The 18,838-nt window shown below is 43.8% G+C and overlaps 1 protein-coding gene across 1 annotated transcript in view; it reads right to left on the bottom strand.

Annotated features, from left to right (window-relative positions):
- Positions 1-15,037, bottom strand: part of PSMD1 (proteasome 26S subunit, non-ATPase 1) — an 86,190-nt gene extending 71,153 nt beyond the window's left edge. The window contains exons 1-6 of the mRNA XM_059703500.1: positions 14,858-15,037; positions 8,263-8,306; positions 7,411-7,484; positions 7,057-7,226; positions 4,040-4,245; positions 2,322-2,465 (exon numbers count right to left, since the gene is read on the bottom strand). Of these exons, the coding sequence (XP_059559483.1) occupies positions 2,322-2,465; positions 4,040-4,245; positions 7,057-7,226; positions 7,411-7,484; positions 8,263-8,306; positions 14,858-14,873 (654 nt within the window). The 5' untranslated portion in view covers positions 14,874-15,037. The remainder of the gene's footprint in view (positions 1-2,321; positions 2,466-4,039; positions 4,246-7,056; positions 7,227-7,410; positions 7,485-8,262; positions 8,307-14,857) is intronic.
- Between the last annotated feature and the right edge of the window lie 3,801 nt (positions 15,038-18,838).

Genomic DNA, 18,838 nt, shown 5'->3' with positions numbered 1-18,838 from the left:
AGACCGCCAATAAATATACTGAGATCCTCAAGAAATCTAATGAGACCCTCGATGTTGTGATAAAGGACCAACTAGAAATTAAGCATACACTGACTGAAATAAAGAATATTATACAGACTCCCAACAGCAGACCAGAGGAGCACAAGAATCAAGTCAAAGATTTGAAATGCGAAGAAGCAAAAAACACCCAACCGGAAAAGCAAAATGAAAAAAGAATCCGAAAATACGAAGATAGTGTAAGGAGCCTCTGGGACAGTTTCAAGCGCACCAATATCCGAATTATAGGGGTGCCAGAAGAAGAGAGAGAGCAAGATATTGAAAACCTATCTGAAGAAATAACGACAGAAAACTTCCCCCACCTGGTGAAAGAAATATACTTCCAAGTCCAGGAAGCGCAGAGAACCCCAAACAAAAGGAATCCAAAGAGGACCACACCAAGACACATCATAATTAAAATGCCAAGAGCAAAAGACAAAGAGAGAATCTTAAGAGCAGCAAGAGAAAGAAACTCAGTTACCTACAAGGGAATACCCATACGACTGTCAGCTGATTTCTCAACAGAAACTTTGCAGGCCAGAAGGGAATGGCAAGAAATATTCAAAGTGATGAATGCCAAGAACCTACAACCAAGATTACTTTATCCAGCAAAGCTATCATTCAGAATTGAAGGTCAGATAAAGAGCTTCACAGATAAGGAAAAGCTAAAGGAGTTCATCACCACCAAACCAGGATTATATGAAATGCTGAAAGGTATCCTTTAAGAAGAGGAAGAAGAAGAAAAAGGTAAAGATACAAATTATGAACAACAAATATGCATCTATCAACAAGTGAATCTAAGAATCAAGTGAATAAATAATCTGATGAACAGAATGAACTGGTGATTATAATAGAATCAGGGACATAGAAAGGGAATGGACTGACTATTCTTGCGGGGGAGAAAGGGGTGTGGGGGATGCAGGAAGAGACTGGACAAAAATTGTGCACCTATGGATGAGGACAGTGGGTGGGGAGTGAGGGCGGAGGGTGGGGTGGGAACTGGGAGGAGGGGAGTTATGGGGGGAAAAAAGAGGAACAAAGGTAATAATCTGAACAATAAAGATTTAATTTAAAAAAGAAAAGCAAAGAAATAAGAGCTAAAAAAAAAACCCTTCTGAGGAATAAAACTGAAGTACACAGAGGAAGAAGGCAGAGGACAACTACTGTTTTATATAAATTTTTGAAAACTACTTAAAATGCAGTATTAAAAACTACTTAGAAGCAAACAAAACTCCAAAAATCTACATAGAGAAAACTGAAAGGAAATACACTAAAACGTTAAGTTGACTTTGGGTGATACAAATGTGGGTATTTTTCTTCCAGCTGTCTGTTTCAAACTTACTTTAAAAAGCATTTTTTAAAAAGCATTAAAAAAAGATGTATTAATCTAAGTTTTAAAAATGTATACAGGATGTAAACACATAATGAGAACATATTTAACAAACACAATGTATGATAAAGTGTTATGCTCTAAGCAGACTACAAAGATTTACACAGTATGACAATTGTTAAAAAGTAAACTCATGTGCACTTCCAGTCAATAAAATATAATGTAGCCACTGAAAAGAATGAGGTAGTGCCACTGTGCTAATAAGTGGGGGACAAACTAATATATGCATTACCTTTGAGAAAAGACCTAGGAAAGGAAAAGATATATTTTTTGTTTTAGAATATTTTATGTACCATCTGAATTTTTAAAAAAACGTGTAAGCAAATTCATACATGAAAAGAGGTAAGTATACACATATGTGTTTGGGTAATGAAACCAAAGATAATTTTACACTTGAAATTCTTTCTAGAATGATATAACATAGATATACTATTTTTATATTTTTATCTACCTTTTTTTTTTAACCTTCATTTCCAAAATTTCCTTAAATGCTTGAATTATTTAAAAAATATAAAAAGAATATAGGCAGGATATAAAAGATGATGGATGAAGACTTGACTTGAGGTGGTGAACACATGATAGTGTACAGATGATGGGCTGTAGAAGCATGCACCTGAAACTTATAATTATGTTAACCACCAGTGTGACTCCAATAAATTCAATAAAAAGGGGGGGGGGGGGGAAGAATACATAGAAGGAATAGATTATAACAAAATAAGCTTTTAGTTTTGTGAGATTCAGTTCTTATAGGTAAAAAGGAATGTAAACTATATACCATATCTTCATAGGGCTGTGGTGAAGATCAATTGAGATAGCAATGCAATCAAATGTAATATTATGTATTATAGTGAGGCACAGCCTAACAGTACAATGTAAAGTAATATAATGTAATTACCTGACAAACATTGATAAAATCGGGTTTCTCCAAGTTCATGTAGATTTTAACTAGAACTCTTAGTACTTTATTCCGAAACTGTTTATTCTGCATTAAAGACATGCAGAGCTTGAGGCTATAAGCTAGCATTCCTGAGACATCATTCTGAAAGAAATAAAAGATATATTATAATCTGATTACATTACAAGCAGGCAAAGTAGGTATTGTTTCATAAAACAAGTTTTATCTATATAAAGACGTACACTGGGATGTCAAAGTAAGATGCATTTCTTACTCTGCTTTATTCTTTTTTAAAACATTTATCACCCCCTTTACATTATATGCAGGGGGTAGGCAAAAGTAGGTTTACAGTTCCTCTGTTATTATTTGCCTCGCTGCCTATTCCTCCAATGTTCCATTTGGGCAGGAACGTTGTTGTTATCTCCAATGCCTACAATAGTCTGGCACATAGTAGGCCAGTGATGGCGAACCTATGACACGTGTGTCAGAGGTGATTTTTTTGGTTGATTTTTCTTTGTTAAATGGCATTTAAATATATAAAATAAATATAAAAAATATAAATCTTTGTTTTACTATGGTTGCAAATATCAAAAAATTTCTATATGTGACACAGCACCAGAGTTAAGTTAGGGTTTTTCAAAATGCTGACACGCTGAGTTGAAAAGGTTCGTCATCACTGTAGTAGGCACTCAAAAGAAAAAAATCTTTGTTGAACAAATGAAAACAAGTATTTTCATTCTATTCACATGAAGACAAGGAGAGGGTATAACTACACAAAAATGAAACAGTAAAACAAGGGCCATTCTATCACATTGGGTGGTTCATTCATTTACTCATTTAAACAAATCTTACCACTGGTACTCAACATTGCCTTTGGGGATACAGTAGTGAACAAGGCACAAAATACCTGTCCTTATGGAGGTTATAATCTGGTAAAATAAAGATAGACATTAACTGCCTAATAATACAATCAATTAATTACTATAGTGGTGAACACTATGAAAAAAATATAGGTCTCCAAGAGATTAACAAAAGAATTGGCTCTAGTCTTTGCAGTAGGGATTGAGGAGAGTATGGGTGGCAGGAATTGATGGAAAGCTCTGTAAACCAGTGACAGTTGAGTTGAACTCTGGACCTTGAACAGAAATAAAGCAGGTAAAGAAAAAAGGAAAATAATTTTGGCAGAGGCATTATTTTTGGCAAGGGGAACAAGGCAAGGTACATTTAGGAGCTGAGAGGAGGTCAAAATGGCTGGAGTGCAGAGAACTTGCAAATGGAGACTATCAAGTGGACATGTAGATCAATGTCCACTCAACTCAGTCTTGCATCTTTCTGACCATTTTGGTTGATGATTTACAACTGTCATAATTATTGCAAAATATTCCCAACCAGAAATCCAGTTTGTAATTTTAGTCATAAGTCTAAGAATATAGCAGTGTATCAATACAGTCTTCTTAGAAAGGGCAGGATAATTAATTCAACCTCCTCATGCAAGACTTTAAAGGAATAAAAACAGTAAGATAAAAGTAGATATTTGGTGAACACAAAACACAACCAAGGTTCTTATATAAATTATAAAAATAAAGCATTAGGGCAAAAGAGCACCTTATTATTTCTAAACCAGATTTTCTTTTTACTACCTATGAGATTCTATTTTAATAATTTCCTTTGCTGATTCCCCACCAAAAACAATCTCTAAAATCATATCATCTACCCACCGACTCCAATATAGTCTTTTCAAAGATATCCAGTCTTCGTGTCTCCAGAGCAATGCCGATAGCTTGCTTATATTTGTGATCATCCAGACATCGCTGGAACATTTTATTCACAATGCCTTCCAATCTCTGATCAATTGGTTTTCTTTCTCCTTCAGGCAAATCTGCATTTTCCACGCACTGTTTGGTATAGTGATCAATGCATTTTGCTATGAAGAAAATAAAATAACTCTGATCACCTTGTAAATTGGGCCAAACTACTAGAAAGGACAATGTCAACATTTATAATCATAAAAACGTATGGGATGACTGTAGAGTAATAAGCACATTTCAATATTTTTAAATGCTAGAAGTTATACATTCAAATTAATATTCTTCCCTTCATAACAGTTATATTTGAGGGCTACACATTAATTAGTAAGGCTGATATTGAAAACATTTCTATCTTGTTACTTTATTTTGACCAAAATTATATTAAACAACTTGACTAAACTACTTACTCAAAAGAGCTGGCTACAAATAGCTGTTTTACTTTCAAAAAAACAAACACTTGCTATTATTGATGATATTAAAAAAGACCTATTGTAGCAATTATCACAAGGCAATAAATTATTAGACTTCTTTACAATAATGAAACTATTAGCTCCTTGAGAAAAGTGACTGTGTCTAAATCATCTCTGTAGAATAGTGGTGAAATGACCTGAATTGTGCCACAGGTTCCCCTCACCCAGGCTGGCCAGGCACCCCAGTGGGGACCCCCACCCTGATCCAGGACACCCTTCAGGGCAAACGAGCTGGCACCCACCCATGCACCAGGCCTCTATGCTATATAGTAAAAGGGTAATATGCCTCCCAGCACCGGGATCAGCGGAGCCGAGAGGCCTCCTGGCACCGGGATCAGCATGACAGGGGGCAGCGCCCAAACACCCTGATCGGCCCTGCTCTGTGTGTGACAGGGTGCGGCACCCCAACCCCCCACCCCCCGGGCCCTGCTCTGTGTGTGACGGGGTAGAGCCATAACCTCCCCATCAGCCCTGCCCTGAGTGTGAGAGTGGCGGCGCCCAACCCCCTGATCGGCCCTGCTCTGTGGGTGATAGAGGGTGGCGCCCCAACCCCCCTCTCGCCTCCCCCACGGGCCCTGCTCTGTGTGTGACGGGGTAGAGCCATAACCTCCCCATCAGCCCTGCCCTGAGTGTGACAGTGGCGGCGCACCAACCCCCTGATCGGCTCTGCTCTGTGGGTGATAGAGGGCGGCACTCCAAACTCCCCCCACCCCCCCATGGGCCCTGCTCTGTGTGTGATGGGGTAGAGCCATAACCTCCCCATCAGCCCTGCTCTGAGTGTGACAGTGGCGGCGCCCCAATCCCGATTGGCCCTGCTCTGTGGGTGATAGAGGGCGGTGCCCCAACCCACTGATCCGCCCTGCTCTGTGTGTGACAGGGGACGGTGCCCCAACTCCCCTATCGGACCTACTCTGTGAGTGACAGGGGGGAGCTCCTCAACCCCCTGATGGGCCCTGCTCTGTGCGTGACAGGAGGGAGCTCCCCAACCCCCTGATGGGCCCTGCTCTGTGCATGACAGGGTACGGAGCCCCAACCCCCCTGATGGGCCCTGCTCTGTGTGTGACAGGGGGCAGTGCCCCAACCCCTGGATTGCCCCTGCTCTGTGCGTGACAGGGGGTCGTGCCGCAACCTCCCCATCGACCCTGCCTTGAGTGTGACAGGGGGTGGTGCCCCAACCCCCCAATTGGCCCTGCTCTGAGCCCGACCAGGGGCTGCACCTAGGGATTGGGCCTGCCCTCTGCCACCCGGGAGCAGGCCTAAGCCAGCAGGTCGTTATCTCCCGAGGGGTCCCAGACTGCTAGAGGGCACAGGCCAGGCTGAGGGACCTCCCCCTTCCCCCCGAGTGCACAAAAGCAACCGGCCGACCGCCTGGTAGCAATGACGTGCACTGACCACCAGGAGGCAGACGCTCAACACAGGAGTGGAAACCACAGGCATGGAAACATGGAACAGACTGATGAATCTCAGAGGGAAGGGAGAAGGGCGGGAAGAGATTAACCAAAGATCTTATATGCATACTAGAGGCCTGGTGCACGAATCCCTTGGCCTGGCCTGTGCCCTCTCCCAATCTGGGACCCCTTGGGATGTCGGAGAGCCGGTATCAGTCCGATCCCCACAGGCCAGGCCGAGGGCCTCTAGTGATGTTATGAATATCATTTAACTTGTTATCTATACTAATAAAAGGGCAATATGCTAATTAGGGCGACATCTTCCGGATGACCTTCTGGACAAAGCCGCGCAGCTGCGAGGCCCGAGGCACAGCTGCAAAGGGCCTAGGCTCAGGTTGGCAGTGGCAGCAGCCTCAGGGTAATGGGTGCAGTGCCTTCCCCTGATCCGCCAGGTCACCTCCCGCAGAGGGAGGCCAGACTGTGGCTTAGGCCAGGGGCCGAGGCAGAGGTGGTTAGGGGCAATCAGGCCGGCAGGGAAGCAAGTTAGGGTTGATCAGGCCATCAGGGGGGCAAGGAAGGGGCGATCAGGCAGGCAGGCAGAGGGGTTAGGGGCAATCAGGCAGGCAGGCAGGCGAGCGGTTAGGAGCCAGCGGTCCCAGATTAGAGAGGGTGCAGGCCAGGCTGAGGGGACCTCTAGTTGATAATAATCTGATTTAAGTTTCTCATGTAACAGTATGCTCATTGGGCTAGAGATAACCATATCACTGAGATAACTAACTCTGTTAAGTTAGCTGTTTCAGAATAATTTTTTAGATTCATTCTTAAAATGTTTTGTGAGATGTCCTCATCATCGCTGTTATTATCACTGTTCATTATGATAAAAAATAAAGCACAGAATTGGAAATTAGATCTAAAAAAGCCTGCATAAAATTACTGGAGAAATATTATGAACTTTCAATTAAAATAAAATTTGGCAACAACAAAAATAACTCAGAAAAAAAGATGCTATATACACTAGAGCAAGAAAGAAGCTGACAAGATAAAGCATTAGTACATGGAAGATAATTACCTATAATAGTCTCCACATATTCAGAGTTATCATTGACATTGAAGAGGTCACCTGCTCCAAGTGCATAATTCAGAGACTCCTCAAAAGCCCCCAGGTGATAGAATACTTTAGAAGCCACTAAGGCTGCAAACTGCCGACTCCGGAAACCTTCATCTTCATACAAAACTTCTCTGAAAGAACAGGAAGTATAGGTTTAGTTCAAACTCTGGTTTTCCTTAAAAATCCCAAATCTAAATATTCAAGCCACAATTTAGTAGCAGCAAATTTCTAAATGAATATAAACCACAAGATCCACATCTATAGATACGTTAAGTTGTTCTACTTTATTTCAATTTATAGAAATAAACTTCTTACATTTTGTCTACAGACTCAGAAATTTCTGCCCAGAAGTCATTGACAACTGCATTCAATTTGTGTAGTGCAAATTCCTGTAGAAGATAAAACCAAAATTCAATTTTGAGACAGACTCAACATTACACTTCCTTAAAAACGTTTCCAACAAATCGATGGCCAAACTGTCATATTTACTAAAACTTTTATTAATCTATGACAAATATAAAAACTTACCAACATATTTTCTCTTCAGTTTATACATTTCCTTTGTCTTCAATCATCACACATCAGACTACCATATAATGTCATTCCTTAATATAATGAATATTTCTTCTTCTTTGAATATACAAGGTTGACGTGAGTTGCTAGTTTGAATATATGTAAATGAATTCAGGTGTCTAGAGCCACTTGAATTATATTCCAAATTTTTGTCAAATGAAAATTTAAAATATGGGACACATAAGAAACAAATTTTTACGTGTTGTTGATAAACTGAGGAGTGTGGATTTAGGTGTGGGGGGTGCTCAGGTGCCATACTGAGGTTTATTTGCCTTAGTTTTGTTAAACTCTAGGGAAAACCAACTGCTGTTCTCAAAGCACTGTCCTCTAGGGCTAGATTTCAAATGACTAGGTATAGGCTGGGCAGAATGGCTATTTTATTTTATTTTTTTAATTTAATATATATTTTCTAAATTTAATATTTTATTGTTGAAAGTATTACATGTCTCCTTTTCCCCCCATTGACCTCTCCCAGGCTGCTCCCGCCCCTCAAGAATGTCTATTTTAAATGATGGAAGATGTACAGACACCACTAAATTTAGAGAGCTTCACCATATTTGTACTAAGCCAAATAAATTTTCCTTCAACTCATACCTTAAGCTGCGGTTCTTCTTCATCCAGAAGAGAAATAATTCCAGCTATAAGACAAAAGATATATCCTGATTATGAAATATATGATAAGAGAGAAACTAACTTAGTAAAAAATATGATCGTTAGAAAAAAAGTATTTTTTGAAGGGTGACTTCAATAGAGGAATTATTTTTTTTCTTTAAAACTATAAAGGTTTATATTTCAAAGTTTAAGAATTAACTGTTATCAAACTCTCATAACACGATATATATCACATTGTTTGCCTAATCCAGTGGTTTTCAAAGTATGATCCCTGGACCAATACCATTAGCATTACTTGGGAATTGGTTAAAAATGCAAATTTTTGGCCCTATCCCACATCTACTGAATCAGAAATTGTGGGGATGGGGTCCAGCAATGGGGCCATAAGCCCTCCTAGTGATACTGATGCTTGCTCTAGTTTGAAAATCAATGACCTAATTTACTGAGCTAAAAGGGAAACTTTCCCATATTCTATCCTATATAATAAAACCCTAATATGCAAGCAAATCGGCCAGTGGACAGACCGTTCACTGATGCACACTGACCACCAGGGGGAGCACCGCTCAGCCAGAAGCCGGGCTCATGGCTGGCAAGTGCCGCGGAGGTGGTGGGAGCCTCTCCCGCCTCTGCAGCAGCGCTAATGACCGCTCCGAGGGGTCCTGGACTATGAGAGAGTGCAGGCCAAGCTGAGGGCCCCCCTCAAGTGCACAAATGCCATGCACTGGGCCTCTAGTAATATTAGAATAATATTAGTCACAAAATACACCAACAGTTAGTTATATAGTTATATATAAAAGAAGGGACTATATAGTCATCAACTCACCAGTGTAGAATACTTTTTTAAGTATGAGATTTTTTATTTTAATTATTTCAAGATGCCTATATAAAGGCTTCACCTTTGTATCACAAGTAACCTAGATTTTGCTAAATGATGAGCAATCTTACTTATTCTGACTTTACCCAAGCACAGTGTTCCCCATATGACCTTGAGGTGCTAGCACTAACACTGGAGAGTAAAGAAAGCAACTGCCCTCTCCAAAAAAAAAAAATGCGCCTTCAAATAGTCATATGTGAAAGGGAATATTAGAATAAAGTAAAAGGAAACCAAACTCTCAGATACCATGTAGGTCTAAAAATCATTCTGGAATGCTGAGTTGAAATTGTGATTTGATTAAAAACCATCAAGGCAACATTACTTGGGAACTATAACCATTTCTAACTAATAAGCGTAGGTTTGCTAAATAGCTTCAGCAGTCTTTAGAGAGCCTTATAGAAAAGGATACAAAATTTAGCAAACAAAACTATGCCATGGTGCCAGCTAGGGCATACTATTACATATTCTAAAAGTATGAAAGCAGATAAAAAGAACTTCTAGGTTGGTATGACAAGTCCAGAACAGAAACTGAACTGACGGCATTGAAAGAAGACAGGTCAAAGAATGAAATCAGTGTGTCAGTGTCTGTGTCTGTGTGTGTGTGTGTGGGGGGGGGGGGGGGGTTGTTCCAAATCCATGATATGGAATAGCTGATAAACAAGAATTCTTTAAATGTAGAGCGGATCATCAAAATACTAAAAAGGCTACCCCATTCCTATCATCAATCAATAGTGTGTTTGAATTGCTTTTACCAAAAGAGGAGACAGATTTTCCTATACTCTGCTGATTGATTTCACTTCTGATTAAGTTGTTACACAGTTGTCCTGGCTTAGAAATAAAACCATTGTCTGCAGAACACACCTAAATCAAATACTCTACACTCCACACATGAATATTTTCCATCTTAAAAACAAAACAGCACTCTCCTCTAGAGGGGGAGAGGAAGCAGGGGATGGGAAAGATTAAGGATGCTAAAAATCTCGTAACAGGAAATAGCTTAAAAGTTGAAAATCATTACCTCTAGGGATGAGAAAGGGGGAAGAGGAGTGGGAGACTCATTTTGAAACATTTTAGCAAAGTTTTCTTTTATGTGCCTATGTTGTTAAAAATCATAACCCCAAACCCCACGCAATCTCACATCTCCCTCCAGCAAACACCTATCTCTACCTCTCCACTCCCTTTCTTTGTCAAGTCTCCTGAAAAATTCAGCATATATGTTGACCTCTTATTCACTACTGTGTTCTCAGTGCCTAGTGGATCAATGAATGAATGAAGTGACTAATCCACACCAGAGCTGGTATGGTACCTGGGACAGATCCTAAGCCAATGTGAGCCAACCGATGGGAAACAGGGTGACAAAAGGTTTGGAGCAGAAGCTGATATGTAACCCAGTATACGTTAACAAGTGATAGTGCCGAAACCGGTTTGGCTCAGTGGATAGAGCGTCAGCTTGCGGACTGAAAGGTCCCAGGTTCGATTCCGGTCAAGGGCATGTACCTGGGTTGCGGGCACATCCCCAGTGGGGAGTGTGCAGGAGGCAGCTGATTGATGTTTCTCTCTCATTGATGTTTCTAACTCTCTATCTCTTTCCCTTCCTCTCTGTAAAAAATCAATACAATATATTTAAAAAAAAAACAAAAAAAAAACAAAAAAACAAGTGATAGTAACAAATAAACCCTATAACATCGTCAGTCTCAGGGTAGAACCTAAAAATCATTACTCCTGCCACACCTGATAGGTTTAAATTATCTGTAGTATATTCCCACCAATGCTCTCTGTCTCTACTTCAAACACTCTAGGGCAGGGGTGGGCAACCCCTGGCACGTGTGCCAAACATGGCACGCCAGTAACTTTTGCTGGCACGCGAAACCCTCTTATAATCTTCCATTTACAATTTTTTCTTAATATCGACTTCTTTATTTCTCAGATAAATTCAGTGTAGGTGCATCTTAGATAAATAAATAATTTTACATAACAAGTTATCTTAAAGACCACAGACATGGATTGACGAGAGAGGGGAAGAGCAATTTCTTTTTTTAAAAAAATGTATTTTATTAATTTTTTTACAGAGAGGAAGGGAGAGGGATAGAGAGTTAGAAACATCGATGAGAGAGAAACATCAATCAGCTGCCTCCTGCACACTCCCTACTGGGTATGTGCACGCAACCTAGGTACATGCCCTTGACCAGAATCGAACCTGGGACGCTTCAGTCTGCAGGCCGACGCTCTACCCACTGAGCCAAACTGGTTAGGGTGGAAGAGCAATTTCTATGCCTCTGCCTTAACTCTCCCTGCCTTCCTAGATCCGACCAGTGTTTTGGTTTCATCCACATACGCTTGTGAATCTTTGTTCTCAGTGATAAATTTTGTTAAGTCTCATAATAGGAGTAGCCTGACGGATGAAAGTAGTAGCTGGTGCATATATCTCTGAAGGTCACGAAATATAAACCTGATGTAAAATCTCTGTCATCAGTGATGCAGCAGCAAAAGTCCCACTGATAATATCAAACGGAGTCATAAAGTTTTCTGTCGGACTATCAGTGTACATGTATACATTAAAAAATAAATGTATTTTTCATCATCATATACTGTGTTTTTGTTGCTCAAATGAATTTTATTATTTCTTTTTTTTTTTTAATATATTTTATTGAGTTTTTACAGAGAGGAAGGGAGAGAGCTAGAGAGCTAGAAACATCGATGAGAGAGAAACATCGATCAGCCGCCTCCTGCACATCTCCTACTGGGGATGTGCCCGCAACCCAGGTACATGCCCTTGACCGGAATCGAACCCAGGACCCTTCAGTCCGCAGGCCGATGCTCTATCCACCGAGCCAAACCGGTTTCGGCGAATTTTATTATTTCTTCAAGGTTCTTCACATACGTACACCTTAAGAGATATCAAGTAGGCGTAACATGTTCTCAAAATATTAGGGTTGGCATGCAGAAGAATTTTGAGTCAGAGATTTTGCTGGTTTTGGCACACACTCACAAAAAGGTTGCCCACCCCTACTCTAGGGGTTGATTTATTCATTCTGGGCATACTTTTGAACTTCAGCCAACTGCTAGGCAACAGTTAGTTTCCCGCCCAAAATCCTACCAGAAAGAAAGACAGTAATCAGACAAGTAAACAAAGTAATTACAGGACTGTGATAAGGGAGGGGACCGCAAGGGGGAGAAAGGCAGCATGTTTTAATAAAATGAGCAGGAAAGCCCTAACCGGTTTGGCTCAGTGGACCGAGCGTCAGTCTGTGGACTCAAGGGTCCCAGGTTCGATTCCGGTCAAGGGCATGTACCTTGGTTGTGGGCACATCCCCAGTAGGAGATGTGCAGGAGGCAGCTGATCGATGTTTCTCTCTCATCGATGTTTCTAACTCTCTATCCCTCTCCCTTCCTCTCTGTAAAAAAAAAATCAATAAAATATATATAAAAAGAGCTTACTGATCTGACTTACCTTTAAAAAAAAATAAAATGAGCAGGAAAGACTAACATTTGAGCTGAGACTAAAGACTGAGAAGCTAAGGAGAAGTTGAGGAACAGGAGTGTAGAAAGAAGGAACAGAATGTGCAGGGACCCTGCAGTAGGAGAGAAACTGACATATTCCAGGCCCAGAGGGAATACCTGTATGATTAAGGTGTAGGGAGTGAGGAAGAGGGTAGGACAAAACAAGGCAGAAGCCCTGGCCGGTTTGGCTTAGGGGGTAGAGCGTCAGCCTGCAGACCAAAGGGTCCCGGGACATGTACCTTGGTTTCAGGATCCTCCCCGGCCCGGACCCTGCCTCCCTGTGCAGGAAGCAACCAATCCATGTGTCTCTCTTGCATCGATGTTTCTCTGTCTTTCCCTCTCTCTTCCACTCTCTAATAATCAATGGAAAAATATCCGTGGGTGAGGATTAAAAAAATAATTTTTTAAAAAAATAAATAAATACTACAATATATTTTAAAAACCAAGGCAGAAATCGTCATGAGGTCTTTGGTTAAGAGCCCGGACTTTAAACACAATGGAAAGCACTGGAGGATTTAAAGCAAAGTAATGACATTATGTGATTAAAGTTTTAAAAAGAAGACTCTGACCACTACAAGAATGGACTGTATGGAAGTAATGGTGGGAAAACAAGAGGCTTCAGGCTGCTGCGGGAACCCAGGCCAGGGAGGAGCCAAGGCCTGGCCTAAGAGGTGGTGACGGGTGGATCTGAGATAGAACGAGGCCTTCATTTGCAGGGGGCAAGATACCCGGTGCTTATTTTATCCGTAGATAGCTCTGACTGGTAGAGCTCTCCCTTTTATTGAGCTAAAATTCACCTCCTAGGCACCTGTATCTCTTGGAGACGAATGTTTCACTCCCAGTGCAGGTGACAGCTCTTCCAAGCTTTGAAAATGACCTAGATCGCCCAGCATCTCCGCCAATTTCTTAAGCAATGCTCATAAGAAGATGGTTTGGAGTTCCATCCAAGTACAAGTTACTGTCTTCTGGCCACCAGTTGTTTACAACGAAATATTTTGTGGGACAAGCGTGGAGGAAAACAGGATGAGAAAAGGGTAGGCAGGCAAAAAGAAAGAAAGAAAGAAAGAAAGAAAGAAAGAAAGAAAGAAAGAAAGAAAGAAAGAAAGAAAGAAAAGAACCAAGGCTGTGGAAAGAAAGAAAGGAGAGGGAGAGAGGGAGAGAGGGAGAGAGGGAGAGAGGGAGAGAGGGAGGGAGGGGGGGGGGGAGAGAGAGAGAGAGAGAGAGAGAGAGAGAGAGAGAGAGAGAGAAAGAGAGAAAAGCACCAAGAAAGTAAGAAGAAAGAAAGAGAAAAGAAAGAAAAGAAGGAAAGGAAGGAAAGGAAGGAAAGGAAAGGAAGGGAAGGAAGGGAAGGAAGGAAGGAAGGAAGGAAGGAAGGAAGGAAGGAAGGAAGGAAGGAAGGAAGGAAGGAAGGCAGGCAGGCAGGCAGGCAGGCAGGCACCGAGGCTGTGGACAGCGCTAACGGAAACAAACCGCCGAGAGGGCGTTGAAGGCGCCCCTAGATCGTGACTTCCACAGCGTATCTCGTCTCTAGCGTCACTACAAGAATCTACGGGTACGAGGTCAGGTGAGCGGACGACACCTGCTCTGCACGCCCAGTTCTTTCTGCAATGCAGAGTATTTACTGAGCATTTAGCCTCAAAAACCCACAGCCTGCTTCTCAGCATAACGCTGCTCCCCCCAGCACAGGAGTTCTCTGGGTGCTTTCGCCGAACACCTCGCGGTAGGCCCAGACCGACCCGCCTCGAACCCAGCTCCAGGTTCCACTCTAAGGAGCACCGGGCTGAGCCAGGGCCAGGGGAGACTGCTTCGCCGTCCGGGCGCACCGGGGGTCGTCCCTCCCAAACCCCTGCGAGTAAGGACTAGGATCGACGGCCCCACGTGGTCCATTTCGGGAGGATTCCAACTAAGGAAAACTCCTCGGGACCCGAGAAGGACCCAGGGAGCACCTCGGGTCCGGGCACGGGGGTGTGGCGGGAGGGATGCCGAGGCGGGCGACCTGGTGCGATTCCCCCGAGCCCGGCGGGGTCCCAGGGCAGAGAGGCCCGGACGGACTGCCAGTCCCCGGCCCGGGACTGGGCCTTGGGCAGCGAGCGGCCGCACAGGCCGGCGCTCCGCCGGGAGGTGCCCAGTCACCGGCCCTGACTCAGCTAAAAGCCGGCATGGCGGCTCCTCCCTTTCGGCGCCCGCTGCGGTCGCACTCACCGGCTGAGGTGATCATGGCTGCGCCCTGCACTCGCCTGTCCGTTCACTCGCAGTCCGGGCTCCGCAGTGTATCTGTCAACTCAGGACCCGCAGGCTCCGCGGCGCCTCCTCACTGCCCCGGTGCGCTGCTCAGTCAGTCGCCAGCTCGGGCCGCCGGCTCACTTCTCGCTCAGGACCCCGACCGCCCATGGACTGTCCACCGTCCCGCCTGCCACCCCGGCACAAGTCCTCCCCCGGCCTACGCCTTCCGCGCCACTATCGCCGCCCCGACCGGCCCGAAAGGATGCACAGAGAGCTCCATTGTTTTCTCTAACACTTTTCGAGGTCAGAGCTCTCACAGGGTGGGGACACTTGTCGGCACCTGGGATCAGGCTTCACAATGGCCACGCCTAGAAAGAGGCCCCGCTACCGTCACCCGCCATTGCTGAGAAAGGGCTTTGAGGGGAAGTGCCAGCGGTGCGTGCTGCAGCGCCACCTGCTGCGTGGGGGGCCTCACTGCAGCGCCCACCCTGCCAAGCCTTTGGAGGCTAAGGATGTGGCAAAGACCGTTTTCTTTAAAAAGTGATAATCAAAAAAAGTTTAAAAAGCAGAACCCGTCTTCAAAAGGAATCCTCACAGAAATACTTCATTATAAAGAATCCATTACTTTATTAAAACGTCGAACAATGGACCCTTTTATTTACGTTTGAAATAATTAATACTGTACATTTACATGTTTGAAAAATCGTAAGTATAAAAAAACATACTGTGAAAAGTGTTCCAAAAGCAAGGGGTGGGGGAGAGTCTTCCATTTTTGTTTTCCATATGCCTGGCTCCTCCCTGCCCGCCCTCCACTCCCCGCCCCCTCCCCCCCCCCCCCCATAGCAATGGGTTCTTGATTTTTAATATATCTTTAGAAGTTGGAAATGGCAGTTGTGATTGCCACGTGCAGTCTTATACCAGCTTCAATAGCCATCTTACCTCTATAGTACTAAAGAAAGCATTGACAAGTACTAGTGGCAGGTGATGGCATTTTAAAGTCACTAGCCTTGCATTTAATTGGACAATAATCACTAACGCTTAGTTCGCAAAACACCATGACCTAGTGGCACAAGTCAATGTTTTGTGGTTGATAACACATTTGAGTGTATGTGTGGATTTTTAAAAAATGAGTATTCTTAAGCTATGGTTGTTGAAGTGTATCAAATGTAATTATTGAACACTTTTGAAGAGCTCCCTTTAAACAGATTGAATGTTCGGGGGTATCATTTTACGGAGGCACTTTGGACAGTCCCTCCCATAGACACTCATGTTCCCCAAAGTCCTAGAGAAATCGCAAACAAAAGGTAACAGGTAATGGAAATGAATGAAGCAGGAGCAGAGCAAGAAAATGCTAGCTCAGCAGGATGGTGGATTGCCACTGACACGTAGGGAGGCAGTAAGGGGGCGTGGTGACGGCGAGTGCGTGCCCATGTGGAGCGCAGTGACTGCTCAGCTCCTGCAGCGTTGCTGTGCAAAAACGCAGGGCTGTTGCTGGAACAGCTTATGAATGACTCTTCCAAGAAAAGCCCAAAATCGGAATTTCATGTGAAATCTTCTGAATTTGCAACGTTGGCAACTTGGACAAAAGGGCTGAAGGTGACCAAAAGGTACAAACTTCCAGTGACAAGTCCTGGAGATGTACAGCCTGGTGACTACAGTCAACAACACTGTATTGTATATTTGAAAATTGCTACGAGAGTAAAGCTTAAAAGTTCTGATCACAATAAAAAAAAATTGTAACCCTATGCGGTGATGGATGTCAACTAAACTTATTGTAGTAACCATTTTTCAAAATATACATATACCGGATCATTATGTTGTATGCCAAAAACTAACACAATGTTTTCCTAGCTGGTGCGGCTCAGTGGTTGAGCGTCGACCCATGAACCAGGAGGTCACGGTTCAATTCCCGGTTGCACATGCGGGGCTTGCAGGCTCGATCCCCAGCAGGGGCATGCCGGAGGCAGCAGACCAGTGATTCGCTCTCATTGATGTTTCTATCTCTCTCTTCCTCTCTGAAATCAATAAAAAAAAAATTTTTTTTAAATCATAGCAAAATGTTTTATGCCAATTAGACTCAATTAAAAGAAATGTTGGCGCCCTGACCGGTTTGGCTCAGCGGATAGAGTGTTGGCCTGTGGACTGAAGGGTCCCGGGTTCGATTCCAGTCAAGGGCATGTACCTTGGTTGCGGGCACATCCCTGGTGGGGGGTATGCAGGAGGCAGCTGATTGATGTTTTTCTCTCATCGAAGTTTCTGGCTCTCTATCCCTCTCCCTTCCTCTCTGTAAAAAATCAATAAAATATATTAAACAAAAAAGAAATGTTGGCAACTAATTCAAAACGTTTTAAAGTGGAGAGGTGGCCACTTTGCCACCCTTGCTCTTCAAAGAGAAGACATTTTCTATGGGAGGACAATCATGTCTCTGGCGTGGATGCTGTGCTTGTAATCACTGCAACCTCACTTGAGCCTCATGAGGCCCCTCTCTTCTTGGGGATGCTTCTCTCCACCTAGATGGCGGCCCCGTATCTGTGCCTTCTCCCATTCTGCACTATTTAATCAGAGCAATCTTCCCCAAACTCAACTCTAACCACTGCCGCTGCTACTTGCAACCCTCAGCTCCATCTTGGGCTCTCGTCTTAATGCTTCATTCTTCTGTGTTTTTGTCCGCAGCCGTCTTCTCACTGCCGGTTCTCCCTGTGGGAGATCGATGTTTTTATTGCTAAGGACAAGACAGTGACTCCTAAAATGTACTCCTGCAGCCTTGCCCTCTCTCCAGAGCACTAGACTCACACACCTACCAGACATCTCCGCTTGATGCTCCTTAACCTCAGAGCTGCACACACTTGTCCATGCCTCCAGCGCATCCGCCATGTCTCCTGCCTGGATCTCAGTGTGGGGAAGGGTATCCCTCAGCTACGGAAGCAGGACCCTGAGGGGCACCTTGATCTGGTCTGCATCAGACCTGGTCTCCTCAATCTCTCAGACCAGCTCCGTTCCCATGTCGCTCCGTTACTCACTGGTGGCCTCCCCTTTCCTTTCCCAGCTGCGACAGCTTCCAGCAGCCTTGACTTCCGGTCTCCTGTCTCACCATTCTCCAGTCCGCCCTCACAGCCAGCCGAAAGCACTGCCCAAAACCAGGAAGGCGAGGAGTCTCCCCTCCGAGCTCCTCCGGGGCTTTCACCCAACCCTGCTTACCTTCCACCTTCACGGCCCAGCCGTCTGCCCTGGCTGCCATGCTGCACCCACCAGAACTATTGTGACTCCCAGAGGGGCCATGAGGCTATGTATCCTGACTCTGACCTTGGTACCTGCTCTTCCTTCTGTCTTCAAGGCCCCCCACCCCACCTCTGTCTAATACGATTTGTCTTGAGTCTCAGACAGCACCTCCTCCCGGAAGCCTTCCTTGCCTACTCCACTACGTGTCCCCTTACAGCAGCGGTTCTCAACCTGTGGGCCGCGACCCTTTGGGGGTCGAACGACCCTTTCACAGGGGTCGCCTAAGACCATCGGAAAACATACAATTACATATTGTTTTTGTGATTAATCACTATGCTTTATGTTCAATTTGTAACAATGAAAATACATCCTGCATATCAGATACTTACATTACGATTCATAACAGCAGCAAAATTACAGTTATGAAGTAGCAACGAAAATAATCTTATGGTTGGGGGTCACCACAACATGAGGAACTGTATGAAAGGGCCGCGGCCTTAGGAAGGTTGAGAACCACAGCTTTTACCCCACGACAGCTATAGGCATGTCTCTTGGTCTATGTTCCAACTGAACAAGGAAGTACTCAAGGGCTCAGTGCCAGTCAGTTATTGACACAGGCTAGAATTCAGACCTATGTCTTGGGAACCCCTGCCCTCTCCCAGACAAGCTCTATTTATTTTCAGCAAAGAGTTGGGACTTAAAACCACAGCGAGAGTTCTTACCAGGGGTTCTGTATGTAAA

This window comes from Myotis daubentonii, chromosome 7 (assembly GCF_963259705.1).
Source record: "Myotis daubentonii chromosome 7, mMyoDau2.1, whole genome shotgun sequence".
Taxonomy (NCBI): Eukaryota; Metazoa; Chordata; class Mammalia; order Chiroptera; family Vespertilionidae; genus Myotis; species Myotis daubentonii.
Note: the sequence above shows the minus strand (reverse complement) of the source record. Positions and strands in the feature narration are given on the sequence as shown.